Source organism: Orbicella franksi, chromosome 15 (genome assembly GCF_964199315.1).
Source record: "Orbicella franksi chromosome 15, jaOrbFran1.1, whole genome shotgun sequence".
Taxonomy (NCBI): Eukaryota; Metazoa; Cnidaria; class Anthozoa; order Scleractinia; family Merulinidae; genus Orbicella; species Orbicella franksi.
In genome coordinates, this window is record NC_138159.1 from 4,657,630 (window position 1) to 4,676,182 (window position 18,553).

General features: G+C 38.5%; 2 protein-coding genes across 2 annotated transcripts; one reads left to right on the plus strand and one right to left on the minus strand.

Annotated features, from left to right (window-relative positions):
* The first annotated feature begins 2,314 nt into the window (after positions 1-2,314).
* On the plus strand, positions 2,315-13,722 carry LOC145470162 (uncharacterized). Its single transcript, XM_081453996.1, has 5 exons — positions 2,315-3,055; positions 3,611-3,652; positions 5,828-7,314; positions 9,254-9,356; positions 11,035-13,722. The coding sequence occupies exons 1-5, from the start codon at positions 2,353-2,355 to the stop codon at positions 11,562-11,564; spliced, it is 2,865 nt and encodes a 954-aa protein (XP_081310122.1). The 5' UTR covers positions 2,315-2,352; the 3' UTR covers positions 11,565-13,722.
* On the minus strand, positions 7,795-8,877 carry LOC145470796 (uncharacterized). Its single transcript, XM_081454635.1, has one exon. It carries the CDS (start codon positions 8,601-8,603, stop codon positions 7,953-7,955), a length of 651 nt encoding a protein of 216 aa, XP_081310761.1. The 5' UTR covers positions 8,604-8,877; the 3' UTR covers positions 7,795-7,952.
* Positions 13,723-18,553: the final 4,831 nt, after the last annotated feature.

An 18,553-nucleotide genomic window follows, 5' to 3' on the forward strand; every position in this document is an offset into this window, starting at 1 on the left:
TCACGTGATCAATTTAAACCAATAAGTATCGGAGAAAATTTAGTAATGAACTATAATTAAACAATAGAGTGTTTCTGTCGAGGAACTATCGGCTGTTAGTTGCCCCGCGGAAATTTGATGTTCTTAAAACAAATATTTGCCCTCGAAGCTTCGCTTCTCGGGCAAATATGCTAGTTTTAAGAACATCAAATTTCCAAGGCGCAACTATCAGACCGATAGTCCCGAGACATAAACACTCTATTATCTTTATTGTTCACCACTAAATTTTCTTCCGCGCGCCAGTTCAAAAATCATGCTGAATTATTTTCAACTTTTTTAGATGAAAGCCGTGAAAGCTAGATTTAAATTTTAAAAAGGAAAATAAACAATACCACTTAATATAATTTCAATTGTTTATTTTTTTATAAGCTCGCTTGTTTACAGAAAATTTTTTACGGACGAGTACTATCCATTCGGGCATTTTCCTCGGACGGGCACTATGGGCTGATATTGTCTCTCCGCAGACGAACACTATCGCGTCACGTGATCAATTTAAACCAATGAGAATCGGAGAAAATTTAGTGGTGAACTATAATCTGTGATAGATAGTGAGTAGCGTAGCAGTGTGCCCTTGTTAACAAAATGAGGGCCGCTTCTTGGCGTTTTCGAAGTGACGTCTGTGAAGAGGATTTTGATAAAGTTTTGAACGAGTAGTAGATTTATACTAAAACAATTAGATTATTCGATCTCGATTTCTATGCGTGATAGTTGACTCGGGCTTCGCCCTCCTCAACTATTACTCAATAGACATCTCGAGCTCATAATCTAATTGTTTAATAGAAACCCTAGTGGAACTCGAAAAGCTGTGGAAACACTCGCCTGTTGGATTAAGGTAGGTAGGTAGGTAGGTAAAACTTTATTTATGCAGGGTGGCCCATTCAGCACAGTGGCTGGTATCCAGAGGGGCCCTGCTAAATACAATTTCTAAAAATATAAAATGTCTAATAGTTTAAAATAGTTATAAAAATAGAGTTAAAAAAAAACTAATGTCTAGTAGTTGAAATAGTTATATAAAAAGAGTTTAAAAAATTGAAACGAGTTACAAGCATGAACTGTTAGGGAAAAAAATAGATATCATAAATTAGATGCTATAAATAAAATGGGCTTTAACAAGATTTTTAAAAGAGGAGAGTGATACAGCTTGTTGGATTTTACAAGGTAGTGAATTAAAAAGGGCTGTGCCAGAAAATCTAAAAGTACGTTTGCCAAGGCTAAGTTTGGGTTTGGGTAGATCGATGGAGTTCGAACAGCATTTCTCGTTCTCCCAAACTTCCACTGGTGTTTCTATAGCTCGATAGAAACACTGCACATGTTATACGAACCTCGAGTTAGGCTGATTGGATGATTACTTTACCTCGTGTCAAATTGCCTGCGAATCGTGTCAGTTAGTCAACATTTATTGGCCACCTTTCCACGCTTTAAGAACGGGGAAGGTTCATGTTGTCATTGATTCGTGCGATTTGATTGGACTGTGCTGATCCTAGCAGTATACAGGACGCCTGACTCATATGACCTCAGTTAAATGACCTCGCGCGGTGTTCGGGAGGTCATGGGTTCGATTCGTATCGGGGACTCAGATTTTTTCGAATTATTTGTCCCAAGCCCGTGTCATGTTGATCAGTTCACGTTTCACAGATACATACATTCATACATGCTTTATTTGGTAAATAATTATTTTCGTGCTCTTTGGAGAAAGAGAGAGCATGGAAACGTGTCTCCTTGCGTTTCATTCAGCCATTCGATAAAACGGGGTCTTGTACAATCTTTTACTCAAACACCTCTGAAATATTCGGCCAAAATTCTACCGAAAGGAATTGATATGATTGGCTAATACGGCCGACATCGAGGATAAATTTGGTATCAGACCTTGGATGGCAACTTGAATATTTTTGCTATTTTTAGGGGGGCCCCTGATTTTTAAGGTCAGTGTCCATACAGATACTTCGTATAAACAGTGTTCATATAGATACCTCATTTATGTTTTGCCAGTTCTTAATTTCTATCGTAGGAAATTTTTCGTTGCAACAAGCATCGAAAGTTCGGTCACACGAGGCGAAATTCTGTTATCAATAACTGATCAATCTTTACGCTTAAGCGGATAGTAAAACGGCTGCTCATTCAGCCAATATAACGCTTGTTAAGAATAATAGGTCTGCAGCTGGATTCTTAGTAACAGAATTTCTAATAGTACATGCCTCTGCTGTTTTGTAGAAATCAGATCGGATTTTGTTTCAGTTTTAACTAGTTTCATATCAGTATACTTATGTATCCTTTTAATTTGAATTCTAGATCTGAAGAGGTTGCATTTGTGCAATGGATGAGTCACTAATTAGACTCGGGCTTCGATCACAAACATGGCTCGGCGGCATTCAACTTATTTTGGTCGCAATCTTTGGAATAACATTAATTGCTTTTCTTAAAAGCACCTACAACAGAGAGACATTCACTTGTGAGCCCGAAACCAGTTCTATCAACAAACAACTCTGCTATGACGAGTACTCTTCTGCAATGAATCAGTGGTTAACTCCCCTGTACTTTGTGGTTTTCGCCTATGTCGTTTTAGTTGTTCTCTCGATATCCTTCATGCTTTACGGTGCTTTCACTCTACGGAAAATCGAACGTGGCAGGCGACAAAATGGGAACAATCAATCTAAGAAAGCGGACAGTTTCAAGAGGGCCTACCTTCTACATGTATGCTGTAGACTGATTTTTATTGTCGTCATGGTAGGAACCTTCTGCGGCAACCAGACCCTTATTGTCCCTAAGACGTACAAGTGTTCAGTGGCAGCTGTCGCAACACCGACTCCATTCAACCAGACAGAAACTGATTTGCATTGCCATGATCAGCATTACAGGGAGAAATCAATTTCTAACATTGCCATCATTGCCATTGAAGTCTTTATTATGATTCTATGCATGATCGAATTTATTCAGGTGAAAAGATTAACTCCACCGCAAAAACTTCTAACCAAGTTGCTTGGAGAAATCTTGGAGAAAATTGATGAACCAGTTATAGGTGAGAATGAAAAATTCCAACGTTACATAATGTGCTATATAATAATGGTTTATTAAAGCGGTTTTCGGTTTGAGTATCGAAAAGTGATAGATACTTGGTTTTGCATTACGCCGCTAAGAAGTAAAACCAAAACCACTGTGACTTGTTTGCACACGTTCTCCTGCGTTTCGCGTCAGCTATATATATTGAATTCAAGTTTTGATTGGCTCACTGTAGTATTGCCTGCGTCCTTTGTGATTGGTTAGAGCGATTAGTTTGGTTTCGTCGACACTCAGTTTAAAACTGCTCTAAGTGTACCCAGCGTAACTACTGGGGCGGTTCCTTAATCAAACTTAACAGAACTTAAGTGAACTTTGAGCAAACGATTGGGTTTGATTGAGTTGGGCTATCGAACAAATTCGAACCAAAAAAAAAAAATTGTTTGAGAGGTCGATTGCGTCCGACTTGCAAACCCAATCGAATTCCATCGAACTCAGTCTAAATCAACACTCGGATTTAAGGTCACTAACAATCGATCGACCTTTGACAGGAAATTATTATTTGTTGTTTAAACAGATGTCACCAACCACGCCGCAGAAATAGGAGGCATGCCAGAAGGTAAGACGAAAAACTTCCAAAACTTCCAAAGTTTATTAGCTTTTAGCTATATTTAGTGTTACCCTCACTAAATAAAGTGTTTACTTACTTACATATGGCAGTCTGCGGCCTTTCGCTACATCACGGAGGCACGGAAAGGCGCAAAACTCTAGAACAAAAATTCATTTTTCAAATCGGCACTCTTAATCATCAATGTATCAACGAACGCTTTTCATTCAACTAATTTATTGTTTTTGTTTTTGTTGTTGTTGTTTTTCACGTTACCATCCACCAACCAATAGCGTAGCTCCACCTTTCTGTATATAAACCACACACGAAACTCATCTGGATAAAACTGCGTGTTGCGATAAAAGCTTGACCGGAGAGAAAAAGGCATACGTTTTCTTGAAACTTCACGCGCAATTTTTCCTGAGCACGCGTTCGACGTGCTGTTTTTGGAATCACGCGTACTAACGTTAATATTTCAACTGATGAAGGCTCAAGCACCAGCCGAAATGTCTTGAACGAAACATCAAAACAATATTCAGTGTCAAACCATTATCTTACAATGTTTGCTCCTAACTACCACTACTCTATTTTTAAACAGAAAAAGGCAATACTAGGCGTAATCACGGTTTTCAACGCCATCTCCTCGGGTACGCAAAGCGATCAGAAATTAGTGTTTGTATGGAGACGGATGGCAAATAACTTTTTTTAAATACTGAATTTTGTACAACTTATGAATCGCAACTTTACTACAAGGTAGCAGATTGTATTCACCAAATTTGAAATTCGAAGGACGTAGCTGAGCTAGAGGACGCTCAGTTAATTTAAATTCCCTTTACATTTGTCTATAATTTTTTTGAATAGCGTCTTCCCAGCCAAATTCATTTTATAGACAAATGTATGGAAATTTAGAAAAATTACCTGAGCGTCTTCTAGCCAAGTTGCATCACTCAAACTTAAAGAAAGTAATCTTTTACCTAGTATTTTAACGTTGTGATTCAGGAATTGGTGTAGAATTTTTTATTTACCATCGGATTCACATATAAACACTGTAATTTCTGAGATGGCGTCGAAAAACCGTTATTAGGCCTATTAGGCTATAAATCATAACAATTACAATTTCCTCAAATGTGATTGGTGCATAAACTGCTGTATTGGGTTCTAATTAATCTGCAAAGTTGTATGTAAAATTTTGGAGGTTTAGTCTCTGGTGACAGTTTTGAAAGAAACTTAACAACCATTTTGCAAGCTATTCTCCAAATTTTATAATTATTATATTTAATAATGACTATTAAAAGCTCTTTTTCAAATGAAACTTTTACTTTTGTGGGAAATTGTAACTGTTATGATTATTTTTATTATTATTTTTTTTATTGATTTACAAACACAATATACATAGAAAAAAAACTAAACAAATAAAAAGAGGAAATAATAATAATCTTATGATTAATCAAAACTACAACAAAATTCTCGAACGTGATTGGCTATCAGCAGCCCGATTTGAGCATTAATTGGACAGTGTACACGTCATGTTTGTAATTGGACAGTACGCGTCATTTTGCGCCCGGTGTTGGGGTGCACTTTGTTGAGTAAACTGCTGTGTTTTTCAGCATTCATAACGACGTTTAATCGTTCAGCGCTCAATCGATGGTTTGTTCGTTTCTCGAATTTTGTCATAGTTTTGATTAATTGGTAACAGGGCTTCGCTTCGTCCAATTCGGTCTGTAATCATACTCGTGATTAACAAATCGGACTCCCGCTTCGCGGTCGTCCGATTTTGTTAATCATTTGTATGATTACAGACCGAATTGGACTCCACTCAGTCCTCGAACCATTATTAATTTTAATTAAAATTGTTACATCAAGTGGGACGTAGATTTGTTATTGCCGTTTTAGTGACCCCATGATCACAAGCAAGTATGTCGTTGTTTTCTGCTCGGAATGTCTCGGTCTATCGAGGCTTTGAAACTGTGTGGTTAGGACGCCGGATTTGAAATCCGGAGGTAGACCCTAGTTCAGATACTGGGCCATGCTTTTAAATAACCAACTGGTCTGCCTCCCGCCAGTTGGGAAATAGTTTGATGCAGCTAGGCCCATTGAGTACAATAAACATTCAACAACAACCCCACCATTCCGTTCTATAAACAGGTGTTGTTTAAACAGGTGAAATTACATTTCTTTTTATCACAGAGCTAGAGATGCGATGGTTAGAGACCATCCCCCATCAAGCGCCTAATTACATTGAAAGACCATCGGTTGAGAGGGAAATCGTGGAGAAACTGCTGTCGACAGATACACGAATGATCGTCCTTGTTGGTCTCCCTGGAATGGGGAAGACACAAGTTGCAATACGCGTAAGTCACTTGTTGGCGGAAGAAAATCAAAGAGCTATGTTCGTCAAAAAGCAGAAGACCCTCTCGGAAATCTGCAGCGAGATTCTCTATCGTTTATGCGGTGGAGATCAGATGACAGGGAAGGACGACGTTGTGCAGCAGGCGACTCGCAAACTGTCGGAGCTTCAAAAAGACACTGTTATTGTACTGGACAACACAGAAGATATACAGGAACAACAAGGCTTCGACGGCTTTGCTCAGGCGCTGTTAACTTCAGCACCAAAGGTAAAGTTAATGATCACCACCCGGAGAAATGTAAACGCTGTTGGAGCTCACATACACAGGATTCATCTTGAGCCATTGGACACTAACTCATCTGCTAAATTACTCAAAGATGTTTTTGCAGTCTGCAAAGATTATTTCAAGGAGCTGTGCGAGCTTTGTGGTGGGATGCCACTGATTCTTATTCACTGTATGTACCTACTGAACAACCAGTTTAACCCCCAAGTTTTGGTCGCGCAACTTAGAGATGACCCTATTGACACCATCAGGGACAATTCAGAAGACGTGTATAATCGATTGGGAAAATTCCTTGGCGAGTTTCCTAGAGACATGAAAACGAATCTTGTCCGTGTTTCAGTTTTCCCATCGACTTTCTCTGCCGAGGATATGCTGATTCTTTTTGATGACGAGGGTGAGGTAGAGAAAGCAAAGACAAAGATGGTTCAAGGATCACTTCTTCAGACGACGAAAGAGGGAAAGTTCAGCGTACATCCTTTACTCCAAGCCTTCTGCAGGAAAGAGGGTGGCTCCCTAGGCGTGGGCAACGAAGGTGACGAAGCCAAGAAGAAGTTTAATGATCACTTCCTGAAACGCATCCAAATCCTAAGCAAACAATTCATCACCAAAGATAAAGCTTGCGAAGCCATCTCCATATTCAGAGAAGAGAAAGCAAACATCACTGAAGCGTTTAAGAACTGTTTTGAAGACACGACCGTTAAAGAAGAGAAATTGTGTGCCATCGATGTTGCTAACGGTACTGAAGTCCTGAACTTCTTGGTCAAAGTGTTATCACCGCCCCAAGAATGTGCTCAACTGTATGAGAAGTGCCGCGAAATATCCAGGAATTGCGATGACAAGGAAAGGCTTGCAGACAGTTCAAATTCTCTTGGGTTCCGGCGGCTTTTGAGTTCTGATGCGGCTCACCTCAGGCGTGACCAAGAAACTCTTAATATATTCAAGGAAGCGTATGATATCCGTACGGAATTTTCAGACGACGAGAAACGGAAGAGTGAGACGCATGCGCACACCACTACTAAACTCGGGTTGTGTTATCTTCTTCAGGTAAGAACATTTCATTTACAAAGTTATCCTGCTTCCCTGAGTGCTAAGTATATAACATAAGCAGCGATGACAAACATGGTAAACCAATGCATTTTTATAATAAACTTGACGTTTCCTATGCCAGTTAAGCAACATGCATTTTCAAAGTAACTGTAGCGTTACAAGTTTGTGACATCTATTTATGCCGTTATTTTTAAGGGTCTGGAATTTAGACTGAGAAAAACCAGGTGGGAGAATAACGACCCACAGTAATTTAAAGGAGCTCAGTCACGGTTTGCGCATATTGAAAAGTTTAGTCTCAATTTTTCAAATTCGTCGTTTGTAAACCGTGTTAATCTTCTCCATTCTTAGCCATCCTTGTTCCTTTTAGTTTATGGTTTATCATTATCTCTTTGGTGTATTTCCTACCATTTAAAGGCAATTCTGTATGTTTTTTTGAAAAAACATTTCAGAATAAAAACTAGCGGTAGAAAAACGACGTTTCGATCTCTCTGAGATCATTTTCAAGTTGAAGAAAAAACGAATGAAATATACATATATAAGTACAAATTAGGGCGTGAGAATGTCAAACGATAAAATATGTAAATACAAGCGCTAAAATGTAAGTGTTAAAATAATAAAATACTATATAAAAAAACCTATATAAATAACTTTGCACGGATTGAATCTGACTGTTTGTTCCAGGTTGGCTTAAGCTCCTTTATCAAGAGCATTTCGTAGATCAGGCAGTCGAATTTACTTTGGCACTTTCTCAAAATCTTAAAATCACGATATATGTCACTTGGGACTGTTCCATGCTGCTCTTTGATGTGATTCCCGATTGAAGACGATCCTTTGTGTTCCTCAACGCGTTGATAGAGGTGTCGGCACGTGTACCCGACATAGTTTTCATCATACAAACCAAACTTGTAGTAGTAAACAACGCGTTGCTGGTTAATGATAGGCGGCTTCTTTTCTGTTTGTTTGACCTCTTGTCCGATCTTGCGGCTTGTATACACGGGACGAATATCAATTCCAATTTTTCGGCCTAGTTCCCCAAGTTGCCTTCGCGCGGAATTGGCCGATCTCTGATCCTTGAAAGGTAACACTATTCTGACAGGCGCTTCATTCACGTTACGTACTCGAGTAGAAATTGGATCGCCAGAAACTTTCTTGGTGACAAAATTACTGATGGTCGATTGTATCAATTGCGCTGGGTACTGAAGTTGGGAGAACGTCTGTGTGAGACGATTACATTCCAGGTGGAACAGTTGCCAGGTAGATGATAGTTTAAAGGCACGATCCAGCATTGTTTTTAGCAATGACTTCTTGTATCTAACGTCGACGTGGCTCTTGTAATGTAGTAATAATCCGGTGTCAGTTGGTTTTCTCTACACCCTTGTCTCAAACAGTCAGATTCAATCCGTGCAAAGTTATTTATATAGGTTTTTTTTAAATAGTATTTTATTATTTTAACACTTACATTCTAGCGCTTGTATTTACATATTTTATCGTTTGACATTCTCACGCCCTAATTTGCACTTATATATGTATATTTCATTCGTTTTTTCTTCAACTTGAAAATGATCTCAGAGAGATCGAAACGTCGTTTTTTTACCGCTAGTTTTTATTCTGAAATTCTGTATGTGGCCAAAATAATTCACAATACCGTGACTGAGCCCCTTTAATAGCACGAAGTTTCAAATGAAACCCGTCTGTCCAGATAACGAAGTTTAGTGCAAAAATGAACTGTTTTACCATGTCTATCAACGCTGTTCATGTTACATTTTTAATATAGTACATTGCTTTGAAAAAGAAAAAGACATATTTATTTAACGAGGAAGTAAAAACCCACCAATTTTCTGAACCAGTCATCAAAATCAACGAACGCAAATTAACCCAACGGCCAGGTGTCTTCCATTTATAGAGCTTTTAATCTAGGATGATTTTTCTGTTGTAGGGAGAAGAAGAGGAAGGCCGCAACCTACTCCAGGAAGGAATAGACATACGGGATAGATTAGGTGTTTCTTTGTATGTCGCCGCTGGTTACTGTGATCTTGGACGTGAGTATATCACAAACTGATAAAATCAAGGGCTCATTGAGCTATGTTACGTTATATTTACTAATGACCTGTACAGGATGGGCTCAGAAACAATTTAGACAGTACGGTTTTATGGCTGTCCAGGTACTGGTTTTCGATTGGATAGCAGGCTCAAGCCAGGTTATTACTCTGGGGGAGAAGGAGCGGGGTGCGTGCAAAGGGAAATTTTCGGCGTGAATTAACCATTAACCTCTGGCACGTTGTAGAGGCTTTTCTTTCGAGATATTCCTTTCATAATCGTCCCTTGGAAAGTCCCTGATATATTGCGTACGTGATTTCTACAACCTTGCAAAATTTGGGTAGGCTTATTTGGTATAGTTTGCTAACCACACGCTGAACAATTACATGCATGCCCACAATTGATCATTTTTTATATTTCTGATCCAAGAAAAACAAATTCTTTTTTTTTTACCTGTATGGTTAACTTATTGCAATCGGCAGCTCAGTTTTATGCTTGGCTAAATCTATATATCATGTTATGCGTGCTTTGCCTCCCAAACGCAGGGTTTGTGGAATGCTTTTCCCTATGCTGCCTTCAGTTTGCACGTGTACTTTTGGTTTGTAATATATTCAGTGATGTTTGTATTATGCGTGCTTTGCCTCACAAACATCGCGTTTCTGCGTGCTCTTTCCTCGGCTCTCTTTAGTTTGCAGCTTATTCCTGGTTTGTAATATTCAGCGATGTTTTTGGTGCGTCATGGTACATAACTTGTGCTATGAACTTGAAGTTATGGTTATTATGCATGCACTGTTGTTTCAGTTGTTTTGTTACGCGTTCTCCCCAGGGTCTTTATCGTTTTCCTTCTTCCCATGGTAGTCAGAATTCGATGGTGCACTTCTAATCGATAGATTTTCTCCATTTTTTCGCTAAACGTAGAAAATTGGTAGAGAAAATGATCCATTAAAAGAAAAATAGGGGTCAGCCAGCGTCAAAGATCGTAGAGGTCTCTTTGTCACCTAGGCGTTAAAATTTGTAACATGAGTGGTACCTAACGCTCATGTTCTAAAATTTCTCACCTACGTAGGTAACGAAATAACTATACTTGAGAAAACGAAAAACACTACTGATTAAAACAAAGAAATCAATAACAAGAGAATCATTCATGAGAAGACAAAGCAAACCATAATCGTAGAGCGGAGACAGCTGTGATGTCTACTATTATTTGCAGACCATATGGCCGTCAAGGATTCTACAGTATGCCCAAACTCAAAAACTTCGTCAAGTGCTAAACGAAATAATGTTTTTTGATCCCTTCATTTCTAAACAGATCGAACACTCTGAATTAGACTTCCCTGAGTGTTGGGTAGGTCATAAATAGGGTATCGATTTCAGCCATTTTGGTCATTAATAGGGATGGTTTTTGCACTCGTCTTGAAAGGGGTAAAGAAGCTACTTTTTCATCATTATCAATAAGAAAATAAGGGTAAGGATTTTGGGAAACGGGCCGCACACCCCCACCCAATTTTTTCTGGGAGTATCCCCCCGGGATTGGACCAGATTGGACTCACGTTTTCACATAATAACGAGGTTATCAAGGCCTCAGCAACACTCGTTGGATATAGGTTGTGGCAGGATAGTTTCATCTTGGAAAAAAATGAAAGTAGACTTAATCGCTTTTCCTCTTTTTTGTTTTTTCAGATAGCTATCGGTATTGCAACGACCATCTAAAAGCAATCAAGACCTGGGAAAACAAAGCTTTGCCAGTTTACCAAAGGGAGCTTGGCGAGCACCCCTGGGCTGCTACACTGTTATACTGGATTGGCTACTCGTACATAACCCTCGCCGGTGAAAATAATTCGGGAGATTACGCCGACAAGGCCAAGAGAAAGCTCGAGAAGGCTCTGGAGATACAAACGAAAATGCTGGGGGACCATTCAGATACTGCTCGCTCCCACGTTTGTCTTGGTGATGCTTTAAGGATCCAAGGTAAATTGAAATTGGCATTGGAGGAACTCCAGAAGGGACTTGAAATTCGGGAAAACGTGCTTGGTCCTGATCATGAGAAAACGATTGTTACGAGGGAGAAAATAGAAGAATTTCAACGACTTCTCGAAGAGTCGAGATCGAGAAGCAGTTTATTTCCATCGGGACAACCAAACACCAAGAAAGGAGTTGAAAATACGACGCAAAGCGGAGTATTTTTGACGAGCTTCAAGGGGTTTGAGTAAGTGTCGAGTGTTTGATATATGTTCAGTTGTCAATCGAAACAAAAACTAAGGGGTACAGGTAGAAGCAAAATCGTCGAAATCTATGCTAATTAAGACCGGGTATCCAATAGCCTCCTTCACGGTGGTGATTTTCTTTGTTTTAACTTGACGAATTATTAATGAATTTGAGAACGGTCACTAAAACCTACTAATAGCTATGGATCGGTAAGCTTAGCTTATTATTGAAAAGGATAGCTCACCTTAAGATTACTTTCTTTAAACGTTTAATTTGGCACTGAAGAAAGGAAAACATCAGTCCTTATTTAGGTATGTTGTACTTTATTAATCTCAGCGGTTTTCTTAATGACAGCAATGCCATGGCAAGTGTTGAATGCCTTAACTGAGCTGGTTCAAATATTTGATAATTACTTATTCACATATATACATAACATTTTTACCAGCACAGTGGATTCTCAAAGAGTGAACTTAAACTACTGTGTATTTACTGAATCAGCATCCGTGTGAATTGAAAACTGAACAAACAGCATGCAGAACATGATGGTCCGTAGATTTTTTTGACAACCAGATCGATTGAGTTTGCATATATGCAAAAACGGCACATAGGCTCAGTAAGCAATGACCATCTATAAGTTTCCTAAAAAGTAAATTCACTGAAGCATATTCGGTTGAATCGCTTGAGAAAGCAAAATATCAGGATTAGAAGAATTCGTCTTAAAATGTTCCAATATTCTAATGTTCTCAAAGTTATCCGCATTTTGTTAATACAAGTTAGGAATGCATATTTTTGTTTCTCGTGGAGTAGACTGATTTCGTAGTTGTAGCTAGCTGTAGCTAAGCGCATTGACCACCACAAACATTCAACAAACATTCAACATTTTACATAAATGATAACTTTAGGCTCTGTCCACAAGATACTGAAGAGATATGAAAATGACAGCGCATCAAATGTTTTCAGTCCACATTAGCTACCGGATTGGATTTGTGTTTGTGAAAAGCTCGAACAGGAAAATCACATCGTTTACGAAAAGCCCCGTTTTCAAAATTAAATGATGTTTTTCGTTCACACTGAGACGCAAAGCCGGCGTTTTCATGTTCCTTCGATTTGAAGAGCGTTTTCGAATAGCTCCGTTTTCGTGACGGATTAGCGCAGACGGTAGGCCTAACCGAAGAATAAATTAAAGCTTCGTTTTCGCCGTTGTATGGCCATGGTCGAGGCCTTGCCCTAATGCATGTGTTTCTAGGCAAAACACTTCTATCACCAATGTCAGGGTAAGGTTTCTTCTGCACTGAAAAGACAACTCACTTGGTGCTTGATAGGAGGTCGAGGTTTTTTTATGTTGTTGTTTTACTAAGTTTGTCGGTGATGTGCAGCACCTTTGTAGACTAGAGTATTGTGTTTGGTCGTAAACCTTGTGACGAGTTTTAAGTCCAAAACAGAGTGCTTTTTACCCAAATATCAGTTAACAGGTCTTTCTTATTTGTGCGTGAGATTTTACTTTTTAAATAAATTGTCTTGGAAACCCGGTTTGGTTGGTATTTCTAGGCAGCAAAATGTAATAAGCTAGATATAAGCTATATATGTATACTTTTAACCTAGCCTTGAAGACTTGGTTTGATTTGTTTTTCCAGGCAGCAAAAATGTAGTAAGTTTCATTGTAGATATAAGCTATAAATATATCTGACCAAATTCGTAAAAACATGCCCGCATTGACTCAAAGACAGTCCCACCGGCTAGAAGTCCTCTGACCATGCCCCCCCCCCCCCCTCTGGCTGGGAGATTGGTCCCTGACGCATGCACGTGACATGGACCAGTCCAGCAGGATGCCATGTCAACACAGAAGCCTTGAACAAGGTTAAAAACTGAGTGAAATACCCAGAAACATAATCAATATCATGGTTATTTAACACTAAAAACTCAAAGTGTAGCTAGCTGGGGGTGTCAGTACGAGACACTCTACCCTCCCCCCTGATTTTGGCAGCTGGTGGCCAGCAAACCACCAGCATATAGGCCAGTGCCTGGGCCATGTGCCCGGTCTGGCCTTAACGGAACCCCCCTGGGTTTAAGGTCGTTAGCTTACAGCCCGAATCCAAGAAAACACCTAGCGCTTTTTGCGAAATCGCTTAGATATATGTATATACTTTTTAACCTTGCCTTGAATGCCTGGTGTGACTGGTGTTTTTAGGTAAAAGAATGTTATAATAGATATAAGCTATTTATATACTTTTTAACCTTGCCTTAAATGCCTGGTGTGATTGGTGTTTTTAGGTAAAAAAAATGTTATAAGATAGATATAAACTATTTATATACTATCTAACTTTTCCTTGAATGCCTGGTGTGATTAGTGTTTTTAGGTAAAAAAAACTGTTATAAGATAGATAAAAGCTATTTATATACTTTCTGACTTTGCCTTGAATGCCTCGTGTGATTGGTGTTTTTAGGTAAAAAAAAATGTTATAAGATAGATAAAAGCTATTTATATACTGTTTGACTTTGCCTTGAATGCCTGGTGTGATTGGTGTTTTCAGGTAAAAAAATGTTATAAGATAGATATAAGCTATTTATATACTTTTTAACTTTGCCTTGAATGCCTGGTGTGATTGTTGTTTTTAGGTAAAAGAATGTTATACGATAGATATAAGCTATATATATACTTTTAAAGTTTGCCCTGAATGCCTGGTGTGATTGGTGTTTTTAGGTAAAAAAAATGTTATAAGATAGATGTAAGCTATTTATATACTTTTTAACCTTGCCTTGAATGCCTGGTGTGATTGCTGTTTTTAGGTAAAAAAAATGTTATAAGATAGATAAAAGCTATTTATATACTTTTCAACTTTGCCTTGAATGCCTGGTGTGATTGGTGTTTTTAGGTAAAACAATGTTATAAGATAGATATAAGCTATATATATAGTTTTTAACTTTGCCTTGAATGCCTGGTGTGATTGGTGTTTTTAGGTAAAAAAAAAATGTTATAAGATAGATAAAAGCTATTTATATACTTTTTAACTTTGCCTTGAATGCCTGGTGTGATTGTTGTTTTTAGGTAAAAGAATGTTATAAGATAGATATAAGCTATATATATACTTTTTAACTTTGCCTTGAATGCCTGGTGTGATTGTTGTTTTTAGGTAAAAGAATGTTATAAGATAGATATAAGCTATATATATACTTTTTAACTTTGCCTTGAATGCCTGGTGTGATTGTTGTTTTTAGGTAAAAGAATGTTATAAGATAGATAAAAGCTATTTATATACTTTTCAACTTTGCCTTGAATGCCTGGTGTGATTGGTGTTTTTAGGTAAAAAAAAATGTTATTTAACATTCATTGAGCCTGAGGCGAATAATTGTTTTAGTATATTTTCAGAGCTGAACAAAAGAGAATACGGACTAAAACATAAAACAGGGACCCAATTGCTCGTTAATGAGAAGCTTACATGTAAGCTTACATCGATTGTGAATTAGTTTACTCATCCAGTTAGGCAGTAAAACAAGCAAGCAAAACACTACAAAAAACAAATTCTGTTGTCATCATCGTCTCAAAATGAGTAGCTTTGGTTTGGAGAAAAACAGATTTCGGTCAATCGATCTGACCTGCTGGCAATCAACGTAACCACTGCGTTTACGATTCTTAACTGCCTTTAACACGAGTTCTTGAAAGGATTTTTGGTCCAAGGATGACAGCAGTCATTTTGAAAATTCTCCATCCTTTCAAATATCCTGGACTTAGGGTAATGTCCTCCGAATAGATGAAAAATTAATTCACTAACTGTCCGCCATGTCCACTTGCGAAAAGGTGGCGAGCTTAGCAGCCAGGCCTCAAAAATGTTATATAAACCGCTTCATAGAAGGGATCGCTGAACTAATCAGATTGCTGGAAACTCTTTGTTCAGCTCTGAAAATATAAGTTTCCCCTATTCCCTCTAATAGACAACAAAAAAAAACACAACGTGTTACTTGTTTCTTACTAACCGAGTTCGAGGTCCGTACTGTAAGTTACGGATCCGTAACTTACAGTACGGACCGAGAGGACGAGGTTAGTAAGATATTTATTATATCTCTACTGTGTGCCTGACGCGCGTTCGTGAACGATTTCTATTCACATGGAACAGTTTCAAATTTCTGACGCACCTCAAAAGCAAAACGAGCCAATTTGAAATCGTTTTTAAGTCTTTAGCACGCTTTAATACACATTTTAGGGTAAAAGAAAGTTTTAAACTTTTACTTGCTATAAAAGTTAAGAACACTTGGCGATAAATCACGGAACAGTTTGGCAACAAAAACAACTTGAAATTTTAGCGGGCCCTACAGGAGAATACGGCCCGCTAAATTGACCAATCACAACGCGCGTACTAACTGAGAGATATAATAGTAAAAGATAGATATAAGCTATTTACATACTTTTTAACCTTGCCTCGAATGGCTGGTGTGATTGGTATTTCTAAGCAGCAAAATGTAATAAGCTTGATATTTTAAAGAAAATAAAGTGTGATGTTTGTTGTATTTTTAAGTATTGAAGCTGCATTTCCTGTATTTAAGGGGACTTACAAGACCTTTTCTCCTTTAGTATGCTATCACAAAAAACACGAGGACGCAGATTTTTTTTAATTTTTGAATTGAAGTTAGTTCATTTGAGCAGCACAATAGGCCAATCATATCTCAAAACAAATACACATCACTGGTGCCAATCACGAGAAATGCCTAGAGACAAAGCGTTCTGGCGCCAAGCACTGGAAGTAGCTAGTGAGGATGGTTCTGGCGCCAAGGCGGGAAATCATTATTTAGGAAACGTTCTGGCGCCAAGCGCGAGAATCGTTAGTTAGGAAGCGTTCTGGCGCCAAGCGCGGGAAATCGCTTGTAAGGAAACGTTCTACCGAAAAGCGCGAGAGTCCTTAGTAAGGAAGCTAGCGTTCTGGCGCCAAGCGCGAGAATCGTTAGTTAGGAAGGGTTCTGGCGCCAAGCGCGGGAAATGCATGGCTATAGATGAAGCGTTCTGGCGCCAAGCGCGGGAAATCACTTGTAAGGAAACGTTCTGGCGAAAAGCGCGGGAAATTGCTTGTTTGAAAGCGTTTGCTCTGGTTTTGATAGGTTGATTATTTGCTGGGCCAGTAATTGCCCCGGTAAAAATCTTTTAAAGCACTAATGTTTGTTCACTAAACAGGGGTGATAATTTATTTCTAATGTGCTTCCTTACGGTATAGACCATATTCAGAAATGGCTGCCAATTTAAAATTCTTTTGTATGCATTTAAATAAGCCCATTTAACCTCGTTTGAGAGTAGAAATTCGTTAATTATCAACTCAAAAACTAGTTTAGTTGAGCTAATTTTAATACTTACAAAATAATTTTCAATTAGGAGCCATTTATAAATTGGGTCTATGGGGTCTCCTTTAAGAAACAAATTCACACATCCACAAGCTCGCAACATTTTGCAAGATTCTGTGTATTGGAGATAGTTGAGAGATCCGTCATATCTTGGCTACCCTTAGAAAACACCAGCTACCCCCCCCCCTCCTACCCCGGATTGGGTGCTAGTCCATCGAAGGGTTACTTTCCAGTATTCTGTCAGGTTGTCCAAACATTTGCTGGTACCTATTTATACACCTGTATGCTGGAGCCACGCCCACTTTTGTCTCCAATAGAGTTTAGTTAAAATTTTTAAAGAGCATCCCCGACCTTTTTTACGTGGGACATCCCCCCCCCCCACCGGGGCAAGTGACCTTTAAATAACATTTTTTTTAAAATTATATTTCATTTCTTTTCTCCTTCTCCCTTCTTTTTAACAGTCCCTTCTGCGCTTCTCATTGATTTTTTGCACGTCAACTTTTTTAAGTTGCCTGCTTCGAAATCGTTTAAAGCTTTGCTTTACAAGCAGCACACACTCGTTTTACGTCGATGATAAATGACTTTACAAAACAGTCCTAAGGAAATATACAACCTGATTGGCTAAAAATGTCGTGTTTCTATAACTCGATAGAAATACAGAACTAGCACGAGCTGTCGACGTAATGATGGCGCGGGCAAAGAGAATTTACACTTTGATAATCAAAGTTAATAAGCTGTTTTCCTTTTTTTCGTTGCAGTGTTTTCTAAAAGAAATAGAAAACATGTTCTCCGTGAAAGTTTGGGAGAACTCGAAAAAGCTGTGGCAACAGCTTTTTCGAGAGAGAACGAGAGAACGGCATTTGTGATAGAAGGCTGCTAGATTTATACTAAAACTCGATAGAAACACGTTCATGTTTTCTATTTCTTAAGTAATTAACAAGTTGAGGTCAGTTTCTCATGCGTCTGTCCTGTTATTGATCATGAATTTCGTCACGACGTTGTCAAAGTAGCTGTGGATCCGCAGACTTGTCAAATTGTCCGCTCTTGCTCGTTAATGCATCCCATAAATTAATATATAGATTTAGGCCAGCCTAAAAGCGGAGCTCCTGGATCGGGTTGTTCAGAGCCCGATTGAGCTAAAACGAAAAGGTAGGATTTTGATTTGAGTTAATAATGTAACTTTGCGGTGAGGTTTTCTGTATATTGTTTGCCCTTCTGTTTTGAGTTTTAATAATCACCATAAACTGGGTTCACTTGACATACGTGCAGTATAAAAAGTCAGCACTAAATTCCCTCTGCAACAAGCACTTATATAATCTATTAGGTGTAATAAGGATAGATCAATGACAAACATCTAATCAGTGGATCAAATTTTCAGCCATCTGAGATGACTTCGATTACCCGTCAGAAACTGTAACAACTCTGTTTAAAAGATCGACAGTTCTACTAGACCTTTGGTCAAGGTAAATAAAACAATAATGGGTGTAACATACTGAAGTAATAACAAATCGCCTTGTTTTAATTAAAACACTGCCATGGCATGAAGCAACGAAAGTATCTAGATTGATTGGTAGCCTCCATACACTAGATGCAACAGATCAGTGTCCACGGTATGTTTCTGAGACTTTAAAGCGCTTAGAATTAAAAACATAATGAAAACTGTTATCCT

Excerpts from the sequence above, each read along its gene's own strand:
- LOC145470796 (XM_081454635.1), bottom strand. The coding sequence starts at position 8,603 with ATGCTGGATCGTGCCTTTAAACTATCATCTACCTGGCAACTGTTCCAC.
- LOC145470162 (XM_081453996.1), top strand. The coding sequence starts at position 2,353 with ATGGATGAGTCACTAATTAGACTCGGGCTTCGATCACAAACATGGCTC. Across the intron at positions 7,315-9,253 it reads GGTTGTGTTATCTTCTTCAG|GGAGAAGAAGAGGAAGGCCG; the intron begins GTAAGAACATTT and ends TTTCTGTTGTAG. Across the intron at positions 9,357-11,034 it reads TGGTTACTGTGATCTTGGAC|ATAGCTATCGGTATTGCAAC; the intron begins GTGAGTATATCA and ends TTGTTTTTTCAG.